The 19,171-nt window shown below is 32.0% G+C and overlaps 1 protein-coding gene across 2 annotated transcripts in view; it reads right to left on the bottom strand.

The window, feature by feature from the left end:
- The window catches only part of DYNC2H1 (dynein cytoplasmic 2 heavy chain 1), a 293,258-nt gene that overhangs the window by 13,757 nt on the left and 260,330 nt on the right, over positions 1–19,171 (bottom strand). Inside the window, exons 86-88 of one of the 2 annotated variants that reach the window (XM_087433636.1) lie at positions 9,674–9,783; positions 8,593–8,674; positions 5,737–5,823 (exon numbers count right to left, since the gene is read on the bottom strand). In XM_087433636.1, coding sequence (XP_087289762.1) covers positions 5,806–5,823; positions 8,593–8,674; positions 9,674–9,783 — 210 coding nt within the window. In that variant the 3' untranslated portion in view covers positions 5,737–5,805. Of the gene's footprint in view, positions 1–5,736; positions 5,824–8,592; positions 8,675–9,673; positions 9,784–19,171 lie in introns of those variants that run through there. The other variant, XM_004427391.3, reaches the window with a different exon arrangement.

Raw genomic sequence — 19,171 nt, 5'->3', positions numbered from 1 at the left:
TTACAATTATAACACTGCAATAAACATTATGGTATGTCTCCTTATACATGTTTGCACACATCTGAATTTCTCTGAGACAGAGATGACATTGCTATGTTGAAGCGTATGCTTATTCCCACTTTACTTGATATTGGCAATTGTTCCCCCAAGTAATTCTAGTGATCTACACGTGTACTTTTCATGTATAGGAATTTACATTGTGCCACAACCTTGTCAACACTTGGTCTGTTGAGACTTATAAATTTTGCCAGTATGGTATCAAATTTCTTTACTCTCCAATTGTCATGACTTAGATGTATCTCTTTAGGAAGTATATAACGGGATATTGGCTTTTTTCCCAATCTGATAATCTCTATCTTTTAATTGGTGAGTTTAATAAGTTTATTTATTGTTATTAGTCACATACAGTATTTGGATTTATTTCTACTATTTTACATTTTTTTCTCTATAATTTTTTTTGCTTAATTTTTCTCTTTTTCTGCTATGGATTGTATATCTATTTTTAAGTGCTTAACCATAAGTTTTAAATGAATAACTATAAAATTTTCTAATGAATTCTAATAAATACTTAAGTATTCAGTACTTCTCCTAAAGATGACATGGATTTTACTTTAGTACATTATTCTTAATCTAATTATTGCTGTTTAGAGTTTTAGTTTTAGTTTAAACATAATAAAAAGTTATATTTTACAGTCAATATTTAACTTAAATTACTTAAATATGGTACTTACTTTATTTTTTTGTGTGTGTGAGGAAGATCAGCCCTGTGCTAACATCTGCCAATCCTCCTTTTTTTTTTTTTTTTTTTTTTTGCTGAGGAAGACTGGCCCTGGCCTAACATCCGTGCCCATCTTCCTCCACTTTATATGGGACGCCACCACAGCATGGCTTGCTGAGCGGTGCGTCGGTGCGTGCCCGGGATCCGAACTGGCGAACCGCGGGCGCCGCAGTGGAGTGCGCACACTTAACCATTTGTGCCACCTGGCTGGCCCCAAATATGTTACTTAATTTAAATTACTTAAATATTAAAATTAAATTATTTTGGTAATTTTTAGGTTCACTATTATCTTTGGTATACATTGCTTTCTCTCTGGCTTTTTTTGGTAGAAGTACATGTTTTAATACTTCTTTTATTGAGGCTCTTAGAGTGGTAAGCTCTTGTGATCTTTGGGTTTCTGGAAATGTCTTTTAATTGCTTTCATTATCAAATGATATTTTAGGTGGGAATAAAATCTGAAGTCAACAACTATTTTCCCTCATCAATTTGAATATATTACTCTACTGTCTTCTGGCATCTAGTGTGCTGATGAAAAGTCTGCGTGATTTTTTTTTTTTTTTTGGTAGGAAATCTGACTTTTCTATCTGGTAGCTTTTAAGCTTTTTTTCTTTAACCTTGATATTGTATAGTTTCACTATAGTAATGGCTACGTGTGAACCTGAATTTACTTTTCTTTATTTTTTTGGTACTTTGCATGTGCTTTTCATCTGAGAACTCTAATCATTTTCCAATTCTGGAAAATTCCTGCCATTTAAAAAATTTTGCTTCTCTGCCATTCTGTCTGTTCTACACTCCTAGAAATCCTTTTAGAAGTAGGATAGTGTCTTAAACTATCCTCTATGTCTCATAACATCTCTTTCCTAATTTTTAACCCTTTGCTTTTGTGATGAGTTCTGGCTTAATTCCTTAGTACTATCTCCCAATTTATTATGTATTCTTCAGTTGTATCTAATGTAGAATATATTTTGTCTATAAAATTTTTCATTTAAAGATTATATTTTTCATTTCCAAGATTACTAATTGGTTTTCACATCCAACCATAACCGTACCATCTCTGCCTGTTTCCATTCTGTTAATTCTTGTTATTTTTTAGTGAAAGTTATTCCTTCATGTATCTATTGAAGGAAACTGAAATATTTTAACATTTTTGTCAGATTTTTCCAAAAAATTAATAACAAACTAAATGATAAGATATTTCACCTGATGATTTTGCTAGTATTCTTTTCCAGGATTAGATTTATTTTTCTCCATTTATTTTGGCTTTTGGTTTCTAGGTTCATCTTGAGGGGTCTTTTATTTTTCTCCCATATACCTCTGTAATGATCTTTCCATAACTGCATAGCTATAAGATTTATAATGGTAGTTTGGGAGTTCTGTTCTGGTGATATTGGTGATACTGTAGATCTAGCAATTGATCTGGTGGGTAGTGTGGTTCAACATCTAATGTTAAGGCTATGTCTTTGTCTTTCAGCTTCCTTAAGCCTAGAGCTTTCTAAAATGCCACAGACCCAACCAGTGATTCTGCAACAGCTTTACTCAGTTTCCTTTTATTGGGGAACTATAGAGCCTAACCCCAGTCCTGGATTTGAGCAATGAGCCTTGTTTCAGTCCCCATCTCACATACAGCACTACTAATTCCTTTTACACTGCTAGGGCCACAGTTCTGATCATTGCTTCCTACTTCCGAACTTGGAGCTCATTAGATCTATATTTTCACAATTTTATTAGTCACAATTTTATTTTATGTCCTGTTTCTGATGCAATGAAATATTTATCTTATATTTGAAGCCAGACTATGATGGTGGTTTCCTCTTTTATATTTTATCTATCATTATTATACATTTGTAGCAGAGGGGATCAATCATGACCTCCTTGGGCATTCTTCATCAGAAATCTCAACTGTTTAAAATCAAAGTACATTATATAATACAATAATGTAATATGATATAATATAATATATAAAATGAGGAAGGAAAAATGGATAGACAAATATCTGGAAAAATATCTTAAATATATCTCATAATGAAAGAAAAATAAAGTTTGTACTGAATATGTTAGGTCCATTTAATTATAAAAAGAAGTTCTCAGAAAAAAATTGACCTAAAATACTAAAATTAATCTGTACAATGGTTTAATAGGTCTGTTTACTTTTCAAAAAATTTATAAACTTGCACTCAAGATTTTTTCAGTTTATTGTATGATGTTATACTTCACTATAAAGATTACCAAAAAAAGATATAGGTTAACATGAAGAGGCTCTACATATAAGCCAAAGACTAGGGATAACTGCACATGAAAAAGAATATTAAATGCAATTTACTGAAACACATTAAATATATAAGAAGCTCACACTGATACTTAAAAACAAAGAAGAAATGTCATTAGACACTGCGGGAAATAGTGTATCAAAACCATATACGAATATCCCATTTAAATGAAAAAAAAAAATAAGCATTTATCCTTTCTTTTCTATATAACACGTATTCCATGGTATCCACATAACCACAGAGATCTAGTTGATGAGGTTTCTTTGTAGAATTCCAGCTAATAAATGTGGAAGGAATAACAGATTTAGAAAAATTAGTTTTGCAACCTCTTATTAGTCAGGCAATGATCATCAATGGTTAAAACCATTAAATGGAAGACTGATGGGAAATTGTCATGAAGGAACGAGGGCTGTCACAACCTATACACATGAATCAATCTTAGCATCACACACTGTGTGCCTCATCATGTAATGCAAAATGAAGCACACAGTGCTGCCTATGAAGTATTTTTGCCAAAAAAAAAAAAATTAATAAATAAAAAATGTGAATCAGGCCCCTGGAACTAACTTCCATTTTATAAGAAATAAGGGACAGAGGAACAAAAGTTATATAATGACACAAGGAAGCAACAGATAAATACAGAATGTAGATCATTTTATAGAAGTGACCCTGATTCTGTAACAAACAGTGAGATGAAATAAAAAGAGAAGCCTGATCTAGATATCAAATGACATAGACACATAACAACCAAACACAAACTGCTGGAAAAGAGTTCTTTTTGAGACATAGTGGTAAATAGTCTTATGGACTGTAAATGATGCCAGGAATTATTGTTAATTTTTGAATGTGTGATAAAACATTGTGTTTTTTAAAGAAAATATTGATTTTTTTTTTTTGAGAAATGGAGGAGTAAAATAAAATGATGCCTGGAATTCACTTTAGCAAAGACAGTAAGAAGGAGAAAAAGAAGGAATGTCTCTAAATCTTGAAACCTTTGAATATGCAGATTTATTATACTATTTTCTCTCCTTCTGTATTTGATTGAAATGTTTAATAAGAGAAAATATTAAAAATGATTTTAAAAAGCCTTGAAGACCAGAGGATATTTAAATTTTCTGTAGGGAATTACCTTCTCTGTGTAGAGCTACTGTCCAATATGGTAGCCACCAGCCACATGTGGCTACTGAGCACTTGAAATGTTGCTAGTGTGGATTGAGATGTGTTGTCAACATGGAAGATATGCTGGATTTCAAGGACTTTTTTCAAGGAAAAGGAATGTAAAATATAACATTTATAATTTAAAAATATTTATTACATGTTTAAACAATATTTTGAATATATTAGGTTAAATAAAATATAATATTAAAATTAATTTCATCTGTTTCTTTTACTTTTTTTAATGTAACTACTGGAAAATACAAAATTACATGTGTGGCTTGATAAAGGCTGAGGAAAGGAAAGCATGCTAGGAAAAGTTATATTCCAGACAGAAATATGAAGAAATTTCTTAGCAGTTTTTGAAAGCTGGAGAAGGACTAGATCAGTTGATGGAATTAAGTGGATAATCCCAGCACATTGATGTTTTTCATACAGTATCAAAGTCAAAAAGTTTCACAGAAGAGAGACTTCCAAAAGAAGAAATTGTAGCCAGTTCTTACCCTCCTGCTATATTTGGGGAGCATAAGAAGATAGCATTAAATTGGCAAAAGCTATTAAACAGTACAGTCAACTAAGAATTAAAAATCCTTTGAACTGGTAGAAATATAATAAGATATTCAAAGCTGTTAATACTATGAGGATATCAAACAGATTTAAAACCTCTGGTTGCTGCAGTCACTTAAATTAAGAAAAAACATTTTTGTTGAACTGGTTTTATATCATATTAATTTGCGTATAACGAATCATTTTAGAGATCTACATTTAGAGAAAACTATATTACCAGCCACTTATAGTTCTCCCATGTTTCTAAAACAATCTCTACTTGATAATGACTATATAAGCATATTCACGTTAAGTGCTCAGTTTTTAAAAAGGAAAACTATCAGAAACCTATGTCTTAATCTGAATGGTTTAGGGTTTTTTTTTTGTTGGTTGGTTTGTTTTTTTTGGTAGATACTCCACTGCTGGGCTGATGAGCTACAACTGGCAGCTCACACACGTTGGGGGAGGATGTGTCTAAAGCTCCCCAACTCACAATTCTCATGAGCACATTCTCCTTATGAAACCTCAAATGTCTAAATGTCTAATTTCTTCACTCTTTTCACGTCTATTTCCTGATAGGCTCTATGAGGAAGGGAACTGAAATATGAATAGTATAATAACCGCTTGCTGTATGGGCAGACTCTAGCCTGGCATGAAGCAGCTGAAGTCACCCGGCAAGCGTAAGTGGCTGTATGACTCTACTAGGTCGAAGATAAGCCTGATTTGCCCAAGGGAGAAGACCTGCGGTTTTGCCTTCTGTGCGTGGCGGCATCAGCAGTGAAGGAGGGAGCCGAGAGCTCTCCAGTTTGCCAGGGCAATCCTCTCGCAGCCTTGGGCAAGATCAAACATGCAAACTGAACAGGAGCTTGATTTATGATTTTCCAGTACCAAGTTTCACAACTGCTGTTCAACAAATAATAAATCAATAATGGTAGTGAGGAAATTTTAGAGGTCCACGTTCAGGATCTAAAAATCAATATACATACATGTTCTCTTATGTAGGTCTGCAGGGTTTGAGACACTGATTGGTTTGGGGAACTGCAGCGTTGCTTGAACATTTCACTGGTTTAATTCAGTCTAGGGTGGTAGAAATTGAAAAATTCAAAACTAATTAAATTCTAGAGTGAGTGGAATTCAAATATAATTCAAATCCAAAGTTCTCCTATTGAAATAATCCTTTTGTTGAAAAATATGATTAAAAGGAACTAAATAGATTATTTAACCTACTGATTTTGTTTTATTTATTTATTTATTTATTTATTTATTTATTTATTTATTTATTTATTTACCTACTGATTTTGCCAAGTGTGAACAGTGAGGGTCTTACAAAGACTTCTTATCTGATAAATATTTCTGGAAACTGCAGGTAAGAAATTCAGGAAACGTGCTTTTATAGTTCACATGAATGAGGAGCCAAAGAGAGGAAAAATTCTGTTGAATTTTAAATTTCTTGTGTAGGCCTGGGTTTTTTACTTAAAGCTGTAAGTATATGACATAATTATATTAAACTAATAATGTTGTTAAATATATTTACCTGTAAACATTTTAGTTTTTAACAAAATATCTTTTATGAATGCCAAATGAAAAATGAAAGAATTCTTCTCTACTGGATAAAAGCAGAGAACTTTATACTACAATATACTTTTGTTTCTAATTAAAAAATAAATATTTTCTAATAAAATCTAATCCAAATTGAGTTAATAAAAATAATAAAAAATACACACATAGGTTTTCAGAGATGCTCGTAATAAACGTGTCAAGGAAGTTATTAAACCCATTGATAAACGAGACAACAAAAGCTCAGATTACTCCATTAACTGCTTTAAAAAGTCACATGCGGGGCCAGCCCAGTGGCGTAGCAGTTAAGTTCACGTACTCTGCTTTGGCAGCCCAGGGTCTGCAGGTTCGGATCCTGGGAGCGGACCTACGCATGGCTTATCAAGCCATGCTGTGGCGGTGTCCCATGTAAACTAGAGGAAGATGGGCACTGATGTTAGCCCAGCACCAATCTTCCTCAGCAAAAAAGAGGAGGATTGGCAACAGATATTAGCTCAGGACTAATCTTCCTCAAAATAAATAAATAAATAAATAAAAGTCGCATGGCTTTTTTTTGGAGAACTAAGATTAAAATCGTTTTACTAACCGTCAGCTCTTTTTCCCCATCTACAAAACATAACATATAAGATTGGGATTTTCTCATTGTAGATAATTTTATTCCCATTTTGTAAGAACAGGCAACATAGTTTTAAAATATTAACACAACTTGACACAGAATAAAACTCGTTTCCCTTGCTTTTTATACCACTATGGCTGAATAATGATACTACACATTACGTGTGTGGTTCACAGCTGCCAGGGATCACACAACCAAGTAAAGTGCATGGTTCCTGGATTATACGTCATGTGTCCCCTCCCTCTCCTTAACAGCCGGACAACAGTGTATGACCACCAGTAATAGCTAAGGTAGTTCTTCACATGGGCTGGGGGCTAAAGTTAGAATAAAATGCCAAGGAATGAAAGAGAACCTTTCTAATACTTCAGCTTCAAGGGAGAATTTTGTAGCAATCTATAGAGCCCAAAGAGAAAAGTCTAGATTATTGTTAATAATCAAATTTATGACACACTACATCACTACATCTGATGCTAATAACATCTACTATAATGCCTCTCCTATTGTAGGCCCTCATCTCAACAATTCAACAAAGGTTTCATTGAGCGCTTATTATGTACCAGCTGTTATTTGAGGTATCTGAGATACAACAAAACTGGAAAAAAAAAAGACTACTCTCATGGGACTTAAATTCCAGTGGAGTAGGACAGACAACAAACAATAAACATAAATAAATTACATAGTATGTTAGAAAGTAGTAGTGATATGAAAAGAAAATTGTTGAATGGCAACTAGAACTATATAAACAGGACTTCTGAAAAGCTAGTTAGCTAAGGTTAACTAAGTTAAAGACCTATAGCCTTACATTTAATTTATTTAAAAAATTGAATTATTTAAAAAACTGAATTGTGATACACTGGACTAGATTCTGGGGATCTGAGGATGGATAAGACAGTCTCTGTCTTCAATGACATTATAGTCTCATAAGACAGAACAATATGGATGTATAGAGATCATCATACTACAACATGCAATGTGTTATATTAGCAGTGGAAAAAATGTTAAGAGGGCAATTCTACGTGTGGAAATGAGAAAGAAGAATGGTAGAGAATGCTACTGATGTGGAAGAAGTTTGGAGTTTTTGGGAGAAGGATTTCCATTACAGCCTTTTAATTAGTTTTCTCATTATCATTTGAATGATTATCTATTATCATCTACTATTGTAAAAGTAAGGGATTTTTAACAGGAAAGCTAGCTAGGAAAATGTATACTGCAAAAGATGGTTTGATTTTTTTTTTACCATAGATGGCTTGATTTTAACAGTGAACTAATGTACTTACAAATTGTAAACTCCTTGAGGACAAGATGTGGTCTATTTTTTATACACTACATTTTATATATATGTTATTGTACAGTAAATATTTATTGAATTGAATTTTAGAATAGCTAACTTAACAGAACTTCAAGATTTGTATCACTTTTTACCAAAAGTTACATTTTCAAATATGTTATATCCTTAAGATTCTTTTTTGCATTAGAAGAGGTTGTATCTTGTACAAGTTGCTTCATACCAAATCTTAACTTTTGATTGTTAACATAGGTAATACAATCTACCTCTGCTGATCTTACACTCTTAAGATAGGTGACTTTGAGACTGGAGTTTCAGACTCTTTTCACTACAGTTGGTAATTATGTAATTTTTAGACTCAGAAAAACATCTAAAATTAGTCTAATACCTTAATTTGCAGCTTTGCTTCTTGCAGTCGACCTTTCCATGAGGCTACAAATTTAAGGCTATCCACAGAACAGCCCAGTGCCCTGTAAAAGCAAAGCATCAGATCTCAGAAAGAAATAATTCTCAGGAATTAGAACATGAAATGTAATAGAAGATAGATATATTTTTATTTATTTAAAATTTAAATATTTACAATATGCAAGTAATTATATCTCAAGTTATGCACAAATACCTTAGACTTCACACTGTTTTTAAAGTTAACTGGTTATGTCAGTCTCCTCTTCAAGGTTGTGTAAGTTCCTTGAGGATAGGGCCTTTCTTTTTTATTTTTATGCCCTCCATTTTGACCATCACCTTCAAATGCAGGCACATGATGGGTGTTCAATCAATGTTTATTAGCCAAATATTAATATTTATAACATGATTGTGAGGCAGGCACTACATATTGAAGTCTCCCCAAAACACTAAACAACAATTTTGTCTCGTATATTTTTGGTAGTGTCTCTTTTATTACATTCTAACTTGTTAAAAATTATAGACTATATATGATATGATAATCCAAATTTATTATAAAAAAGAGCTTGGTCTTATGAACCATCAAATACTGTTCCCCACCAAGAAGCCCAGTCAACACTGTTCAACAGAATTTTCTGTGAGATAAAAATGCTTTCATGCAGTCCAAAATGGTAGCCACTAGTCACATGTGGCTATTGAGCACTTCATATGTAGCCACTGTGACTGAGAAATTACATTTTAAATTTTATTTAACTTTAACTCATTTAAATTTAAATAGTTCCATTTAACTTCTGCCTACTATATTGGACACAACAGATCTAGATAAATAAATGACCAAAATTTTAAATGTTAAATTTCACCTTTTTCAATTCTAATTAAAAAAACACATGATAATTAAAAGCAATGCTTTTAACTGACATTAAAAGTCAAGTGTTAGGAAATAATACGACTATCTGGATTCAACAATAAATTTATTTCTTGACAACAAAGGGAATGTGATCAGAAGTAAATAAAGCAAAGTATAACTACCCTCCCAGACAAACAAATAAGTATTTCATTTTATTCACCTTGCAGTTTCCTGGCGAAGAGCATTGAGAAACGTGTCTGGGTGAAAGAGTTCTGACAGGTCAAGTGTATCGGAGAGAAGCGCTTGTTTCTCAGCTCTCTCTACCCAGTTCTACAGGGAGAAAAAAATATATACGCACAGATTTAAAAACCTTGCAACCCTGAAAGATAAAGAAATCTATTAAAGAATATTATGCAGAAGGCATTTTCAATGAGAAAGTTATGCAGTTTCCAAATGCCTTTAAGTGGTGTCTAGAAAAAAGAAAAGATTTCCACTATACATTGCAGGATCTTAGTTTTTTTGACATAATATCCACTCATCACAAAAAAGCTTCCTTGCACAAACTCTGGTTGGGAAAAATCTACTCAAAATGAAAAGTCTAAAATATGAATATAAATCTAATATATAAGATTTTAGTTTGGGCTGGCACTTCTCCAGTGATGACCCCAATTCTCAAGGTGCACTTAGGAGACACTACAGAGCATCTGGGTCTAACTCCAGAGTCCCTAGGGTCCCCAAGTCTTGGCAGTGAAAACTGAACTAGGGTTCCAGATCCAGATTTGACATGAACATGCCTCTTTACTGAATCAAGGACCATAGGAGAGGGTAATGTCCAGGAAGAAATAATTTTTTGTTAAAAGGTGTTTTTAAATAGTCTTTTCTACTTATCTGCCATTTTGTAAATCAACTTATACCCCATTTGGAGAAATATACATCATCATAAGATATGTTTGATGAGTATAATAAAAAATTGCCATTTGGAACAAATAACAAAAACAACATAGTCTTGTGCAACACTTACCATAAGCTCTCCATGTATTAACCAATTTTATGCTTATTATGAATGTGAAAGTTAGTATTAATATCCCCATTTTACAATGAGAAAATGGAGACACGGTGAACTTGAGGGTACAGCCCAAGGTCACATAGTAGGTGCTGGAGCCAGGTAATAAACCCAGGAAGCCTTAAGTGATTTATTTCGCTGTAATATTTCCTGCAGGTGCTAACATGCCTTAAGAGACAGATAGCTCACTGATGATTTCTCAATAAGTTTACTATTTCAGTTGGTGCACAGAGATGGTATCACAGTAATGTCAGCTATTAAAAACTTGGAGAATTCTCATTTACTCAGTGATTCATTTTGCATGATTTATAAACAGTCTAGGAAAAAATTGTGTTTATTTATTACTGTGTAGAAAGGCTGTGTCTCATGTACTGTAACATCCTGTTAGCCACCCAAGCATTTACATCTGTCAGCCACGTCTAGAATACAAGAAATTAAAATCTCCAAAGCTAGTGTGTTTGCATTAATATCTTAATGCATTTGACTAGTACTCCTACCTGTAGCAAAAATGTTTCTATGTCCTTCCTACCAATTGATAATATGTTGATTTCAAAAGTAGAAAAGACTTTAAAAAGAGATCTCTTTAACAAAGTATAATTATTTTCTTGGATATTATCCTTTATAATAATAACACTTCATAAAGTATTTCAATTAAATAATTTAAAATCATGCATAGCAAATGTTGTTTACTCGCTATCAAATACTTTTATTATATTATCTGTCTTCTATTTTCATTACCTAAACATAGTCAACAAATATGCTTGCATGACCCTTTTTTATTGTAGAGAAGTATTATTCCTGTTATTTTAAAACAACTGTTTTTTTAACTCTATATTTACTATATAAACATTTCAAATTATACCATTTCATTAATCCCTTAAAATTAATTTTGAATTCAAAAACTCCAAAAGAGTTGTTGCCAGGAATGGATGTGCAGGATGTACATATGTTCAAATTAATTAAAAATTAATATGTAGCTGATAATCTGATTTTTACTTCATTAATGTTTGAATTAATATAATTAGTCAAGGAGGAAAAGCTTCTTTAGTAAAAATGCTTTTATTAGTCCATAGGAAAAAAATAACTTGTTAGTCTATTAAGCTTAAAGATAGACAAAAGCAAAGGTATATTTGATAAAGTTTAAATAACAAAGATTCTTTTAATGTTTATAATGTCTTTGAACAGCAAACTTTATAGAGAAGAATCAAACAAGCACTTTTTTTATTTTTAAAAACTACATTTAAAGGTGGTTCCTCAAAAATCTTAGTTTAGAATTACCATATGATCCAGAAATTTCACTTCTGGTTATACACCCCAAAAAAGTAAAAGCAGAGATGTAAACAGATATTTGTACATCCTTGCTAATAGCAGCATTATTCACAATAGCCAAAAGGTGGAAATAAGCCAAACGTCCATCAAGGGATGAACGGATAAACAAAACATGATATACACATATGATAGAATTTTATTCAGCCCTAAAAATTAATGAAATTCTGACACATGCCACAAGGTCGATGAACCTTGAAGACATTATGCTAAGTGAAATAAGCCAGATGCAAAAGGAAAAATATTGTATGATTCCACTTTTATGAGCTACCTAGAGTAATCAAATTCATAGAGACAAAAAGTAGAAAGATGGTTCCCAGGACCAAGGGGAAAGGGTGAATGAGGGGTTATTGTTTAATGGGTACAGGGTTTCAGTTTAGGAAGATGAAAAATTTCTGGGGATTGATGGTGGGGATGGTTGCACAACAATGTGAAAATACTTAATTCCACTGAACTGTGAGCTTAACAAAAGGTTAAAATGATAAATTTTATGTTATGTATATTTTATCACAATAACAAAAGACTACTTCTGTCAAAAAAAACAACAACAAAAATAAAAAAATAAAAAAATAAATAAAAACTACATTTAAACCTGCACATATTGGATGTTTATAGCAGCTTTATTCATAATTGCCAAAGCAACCAAGATATCCTTCAGTAGGTGAATGGATAATTAACTGTGGAACATCCAGAAAAAAGACATGGAAAAACCTTAAATGCATATTACTAAGTGAAAGAAGCCAATCTGAAATGGCTACATACTGTATGATTCCAACAATATAACTGGAAAAGGCAAAACTAAGGAGACAATAAAAAGATCAGTGGTTGCCAGGGGTCGGGGAGAAGAGAGAGATGAACAGGCAGAACACAGAGGATTCCTAGGGCAGTGAAAATACTCTGTGTGTTATTGTAATGATGGATATATGTCACTATACATTTGTCCAAACCCATAGAATGTAAAACATCATGAGTGAACCCTAAGGTAAACTACGGACATTGGGTGATTACGATCTGTCAACGCAGACTCATCCTTAGTAAAAAATGTGCTATTCTGGTGAGTGATGTTGATAATGGGGGAGGCTATGCATGTGTTGCAGCAGGGGATATATGGGAAATCTCTGTATCTTCCTCTAAATTATGTCGTAAATTTAAAACTGCTCTTAAAAAAAAGTCTTTAAAAAAACCTACATTTATACTAATTTATACAAATGGAAATAAAGACTTAAATAGCATAATCTTTAATAAGCAGTAATATGTATATATGGATTGGCCTTTCAACAAAGGTGTAGGGATATTAGCTGGCAAATATTTTTCAGAAAATGTTTCTTCTTCACTCCACTCCTTGTTATGGGCCATGCTCTTTTTAAAGGATTAGGTTTGAGAGTGAACATAAGACCTATGCCTCTCCTATGATTGTAAGACTATATAGCAATAATTCTTCAAATGCTATATAATAAATGTAACTATGGAGATAAGTAAATAAATAGCTAATAGAATTGAACAACTTAATGAGTTGGGCAATTTCTTGAATACTATACACACACCACACACACACACACAATCATAGGCAGTAAAACTTCTAAAGTGGAATGAACCATAGAGATCATCTAGTATAGTTCTCTTACTATAACATAATAAAATGATTTTTCCCAGGTGATATGGGACAGTTTTAAAATATTGCAATATTTTATTTAAAAAATGCTAGTGATGAAGCAGAATGTATGAATTCAAATGGCATTCATTTACTCACTCAGGGGAGATGAAACATGCATAAATAACTGTGATAAAAGGTGTTAAGTGGAAAACTATATAAAAACGAATAATGTTTCATGAGACAACTACTCGTATATGGACCAATAAATATAGACTTATGAAGGAAAAGGTTGTTACTTCAAGAATTTTATATCTAGCTAACCGCCCATTCATTTGTGAATGCAACTGAGTATCATTTTATATAGGCTAGAGTTCAGAAAATAAATACACCACACCTCTGTATCTTTTTTCTTTTAAACATTACTCAAAAATGTTCTCCAATTGTTTTATATATAGTCAAAACTAAGATTTTTAACGACGTAGAAGTCAGAAGCTAAAGCTATTGGTTATAAGCAATGACATCAGTTAAATATAGAATTAAATCTAAATGATTATTGTAACAAAATTAAATGCATATAATAAGCAACCTTTTGAAAAACCCAAAGGGCCTAAAAGCATAAAAACAAATAATTTAATCAAATGATTGGAGTAAATCCGATTGTATCAGTTATATCCCACAGAGAAAAAACATTTCCTTTCAAGTGTTCACACACATTTACAACGAAGAAGCTGAACCTCAATCCCTGGTCATAATGAAGCAAAAAAGTAAAAATTTAATATATTATAAAGATGGCATCACAGATCACTGGGGAATGGAAAAAATATTCAATAAATGGTGCTGGGGGAAAATAGTTAACTGTTTGGAATAAAAAAGTTCAATCTTTAATTCACATTCCAGCCTAAAATTATGTTACTTAGCATTCAAAACAGAACGTTATTCCATGGATTAATGGGGGAAGAAAAGAAAATCACTTTAAAAACTAGAAATAAAAGATTATGTATCTGATTATACAACAGTAGACTTTTTTAAAGAGAAAAAAGGAAATAGGTTAGATTATAAAAAATTTTGTATATGCAAAAATATCATAAATAAAAGTAAAAGGCATTAAAGCTAAATTTGGAAAAACATTTTCTACAAATATTAAAATGGGTTAATAATGTTAACACAATGGTAGATTGTTTACATGCTTATTGAAACATGAAAGATAGGATCATCCTTAATAGTTATGTAAATTTAAAACCTAAGATATGTTTTTAGCTCATCAGAATAGCAGAGTGAGAAATGATAATGCTCAAATGTTGCTAAGTGTGTAACACGGACAAAATTTTGGTAGGAGTAGATACTGGTACAATATTTCTATAAAGCAATTTGATGAAACATGTCAAAGCTTTAAAAACATTCAAGTGACTTTACTCAGTTATTCCTTTTATTGAAATGTAAATTAAAGAAATAATCAAGAGACTATTACATATGGCTTGCTCATTTAAAATTATTTATAATAATAAGAAATGAGAAGCATAATCATAATAGAAATTAGCTAATAATAGAAATAAGCCAACTAAATTACAGTACATCAATACAATAAAAAATCACTTAGCAATAAAAATTGGTATTTGAAGAATATTAATGACATTGGAAAATGTTCATGACCTAATGTATTTATCAGAATGTAAAAACGTATACATAGTATGAACCTAATTATGTAAAAACATTATTTGAATACATAGAAAAAATACTGAAGAAATATATCATAATATTTCAGCTGGGTCTGGCCTATAGTCTATTAATGACTGCTTTCATTCACATGATTTAACAATTATTTAGTATAAAACGAAATGCATTAATAAACTGATGCCATTTTATTTTGTTTTAATGTACTGTGTTCCCTGGAAAAAGCGTTTAAGGCAAATAAGTAATTCAGGCATCATTTTTCTCAATGTTTCATTTTTTTATTCCTTCATCTTTTCTTCAAAATTATTTAGTATAAACTTAGAGGCTTAAGGATCTGAGAATAAATTCATCCAGAATTAAAATCTAATTTGTCCAGAATAAAAATAAGTACCTCCAGTCATTGTTTTAATTGCAGTAAACAAAACATTAAAAGTTATTAGCGTGTTAATAATCCTGGGTATAACAAATTTCTCAATTCATTGGATGAATAGATGGTAAAAAACTGCAGCTCATCAACAAGGTAAATTACCAGGAATTGTATTGGAATTAAAACCTCAGAATTAATAATTAGAAACAAGTACGCATTTCTTCCTAGAGTTTGTCGTACTAACTTCAAGAAACGGTGGGTATACTACTAAACATTTGCCATTCCTTCAGTCTAAATTTTTCCTAAACTCAAACCTGGGTTTATGTCATCATTAATTATTAAAATCTTGTGCATTAGGTTTACTAGTTATATTACACAAGCATGGGAGAGAAAATAAATTAAGTAATCTCTTCCAAATTAGTCTTTTGAGTCTCAATTTCAAGTCATCTTTGAGTAGACTTTTGAGATGGAGATGTAAAATTGGAGTTCAAGAGAAGAAGATTGAGCTGGATCAGTTTCCTGCAGCTCTAATCATTCTCTCTATGCATATGATCTTTAAATAATTTCTTGCCTCACATACTCCATTAATAAGGGTACCTTGCCTGCCAAAACTGTAGTTAAGATTTTACCCATTAATGTTCTGCTAACCGTTTACATTGACTTTAATTCTTCACAGTATCTACTAATTTTAATGTTCTGTGGTTTGATTTTTATTCAGCTAATTTAATTTCTATTTTTTTTGATATCTTCTTTGATCCATGAGTTATTTAAAAGTAGGTATTTAATTTCCAAATATTTGAAGTTTTTCTACAAATCTTTTTGTTATTCATTCCTAACTTAATTCTATTGTGGTCAGAGAGCATACTTTGTGTGGTTTAAACCCTTTTACATTATTCAAGACTACTTCGATCTGTCTATGGATCTATTTTGGTAAAATTCCGTGTGTACTTGAAAAGAATGTATTCTGCAGTTGTTAGATGTAACATTCTATAAATATCAATTAGTTAATAATGTTGCTCAAGTCTTCTATATCTTTACTGATTTTCTATCTACTTATTCTGAGAAGTGTTTTGAAATCTCCAACTTGAAATGTGGATTTATTTCTCCTCAAAGTTCTAACAGTTTTTGTTTCATGTATTTTGACACTCTGTTATTAGATGTGTACAAGTTTAGTTTTATGTTCTTTTAATGACTTGATCACTTTATCATTATAAGATAACCTTCATTATTCCTTGTTACATTCTTTGCTTTGAAACTTGTTTTGCCTGATATTAATATAGCTACACAAGCTTTCTTTTGACTAGTTTTATCATGGTATGTCTTTTTGAATCATTTTGCTTCTAACCTACTTGTGTCTTTATACTTAAAGTGCAATGCCCTGATGCCTGATACCCATCACAGCTGGATTTCATTTTATTCAATCTGACAATTTTTGCCTTTTAGTGGTAACTTTGAAACTATATATCAATTTGTAAAAATACTATTTAAAGATTTATTTTAATATCATTTAGTGAAAAAAATAAGCTTATAAATTGCCGTATCTTATAGAGGAAAATTTTAGGCTTTAGGCTGAGCACAACAGAATTCAATGAATAAAATTATGGTTTTTATAATAATAATAATATTTATCATATCAGTAATACAAAATTACATATCATTATCACATGTATCTCACTCACACTAGAAGCCAATGTCCTTACAATATAGCATACAGGCCTTCATTATCTGTCCTTGCCCCAATTCCAACCTCCCTTTCCCAACCAAATCATTGGAATCTTTGACTTCTCTGACCACCTTTCCCTTGTTTACTTTCCTTCAGTTAAACTGGCCTCCCTTTCTCAAACACTCTTCTGCCTCAGGGTATTTGCTGTTAAACTCTCTTCTAGCAGATATATATTTGCAGGGCAATTCCCTCACCTTCTTCAGGTTTCTGTTCAAATACCACCATATCAAAGATGTCTTCCCTAATACTACCACTTAAACGCAACTAATTTTTTATATAATTTACCTTATATCTAGAGCTTTATATGCTATTAGTAGGAATTAAGCATGAAAAAAAGAACCTCTGGTCAAGTTAGTCAACAGCTGTATTTTTTTTTTTTCCATGGAATTGGCTAAAATTTTCTTAAAGCAAGGACTTCATTGTGTTGCTTTCTGAGGGTTTTTCAAAGTAAATAGTTCAAGAAACCTAAATTTTCATTTCCCCATTTTCATGCTTCTAGGCAATTTATCTCAACCAAGCAACTCTGGAAGAAAGAGCTAAGTGCTGGCTTTTGAGAGGGGCTTCAACATTATATCCTTATAAAGAAATGCTGATGTTCCTGGTCATTCTCATCTCCATCAGATCTAGAGATATGCTGAAAGCTGCCTAGACCATAAGAAACATCTTTGCCCTACCCTCTCCCATTGTGGATACAGTTTCCTTGCAGGATAGATAAGATCTCTTCATCATTTTCATTTCCCTTCCTACGGCACAGAAATCATATTTGGAAATGAGACCTTGTTTTTACGGTAATTTAACCTTTATTCTTTCTAAACTTCCTATGAGATGCTAACCATCTTGTAGAATGTCAATGCCAGGATTAGCCGCAGATCTGGAGCCACAGGGAAAAGATGATATTTTCCTGTAAGACATCTTTTTAGAAACAGTATTAATAGGAAATTTCTCCACATACTAATTTATGAACAGAACTTGAAACTGCTTATTGGTATTGTGGAAAAACATAAATATAACATGAACATACCCATATTCATTCCAGTGGAAAGCACTCTAGATAATATAGTAGGTTCCCCTTTTTGCTTAGTATTTCTTTAAACTTAATATTCTAATTTTTCTACACAAAGCTAATGTTTTCTTCCTGTTTTAACCCATGGCATAGTGAGCATAGAATCTGCCTCCATGGGGGTGGAAAAGAACATTTCTGAAAGATTTTCAAACTCTATAAGTGATTTGTTATTTGTTAGGCATTCTTTATAACTGCCTCTGGTATCTTAAAAGATTCAGGTTTATTCTCTCAATATTTATCAGACGATTACAAATAAAAAAAAAATTCCTACCACTTTGGGTCCCACCTTACTGGTTATTATCTGGATTGTCAAAAATATCTGGGAAAATATTTGTCAAAAATGTCAAAAAAAGGCCTGTCCAGTGGCGTAGTGGTTAAGTTCACACGCTCAGCTTCAGCAACTTGGGGTTTGCAGGTTCGAATCCTGGGTGCGGACTGACGCACTGCTCATCAAGCCATGGCGGCAGCGACCCATATACAAAATAGAGGAAGATGGGCACAGATGTTAGCTCAGGGCCAATCTTCCTCACCAAAAAAAAAACAACCCCACCACAGATCTTGAATTAACAAAAAAGAGAAGGAAAAACCAAAAACCCTTTCCCAAATTAATGAGATACCCAAAAGAAACAAAACATTAGTAGTAAATCTAGGTGCTTATGAAACTGAAAGCATGTTACACGTTTCTCATTGCTTAAAAAAACTTAGCTACAATAAACGTTTTAAGAAGAACAAAGTGTGGCCAGATGGTTGGGTAATGAATACAGATTCAGGGACAAACTAACTTTTTTTTTTTTTTTTTTTTTCCACCTGATTTTAATTGGATACTATTAAGAATGAAGCCAGCCATTGATTTGAGATGAATATTGTTACAGAATCAACAAACGTTAATGAAATTTTATATGTGAGTTTGG

The sequence above is a fragment of the Ceratotherium simum genome, chromosome 7 (genome assembly GCF_057802395.1).
Source record: "Ceratotherium simum simum isolate JZ-2026a chromosome 7, ASM5780239v1, whole genome shotgun sequence".
NCBI lineage: Eukaryota > Metazoa > Chordata > Mammalia > Perissodactyla > Rhinocerotidae > Ceratotherium > Ceratotherium simum.
This window is presented reverse-complemented; position numbering and strand designations above follow the sequence as displayed.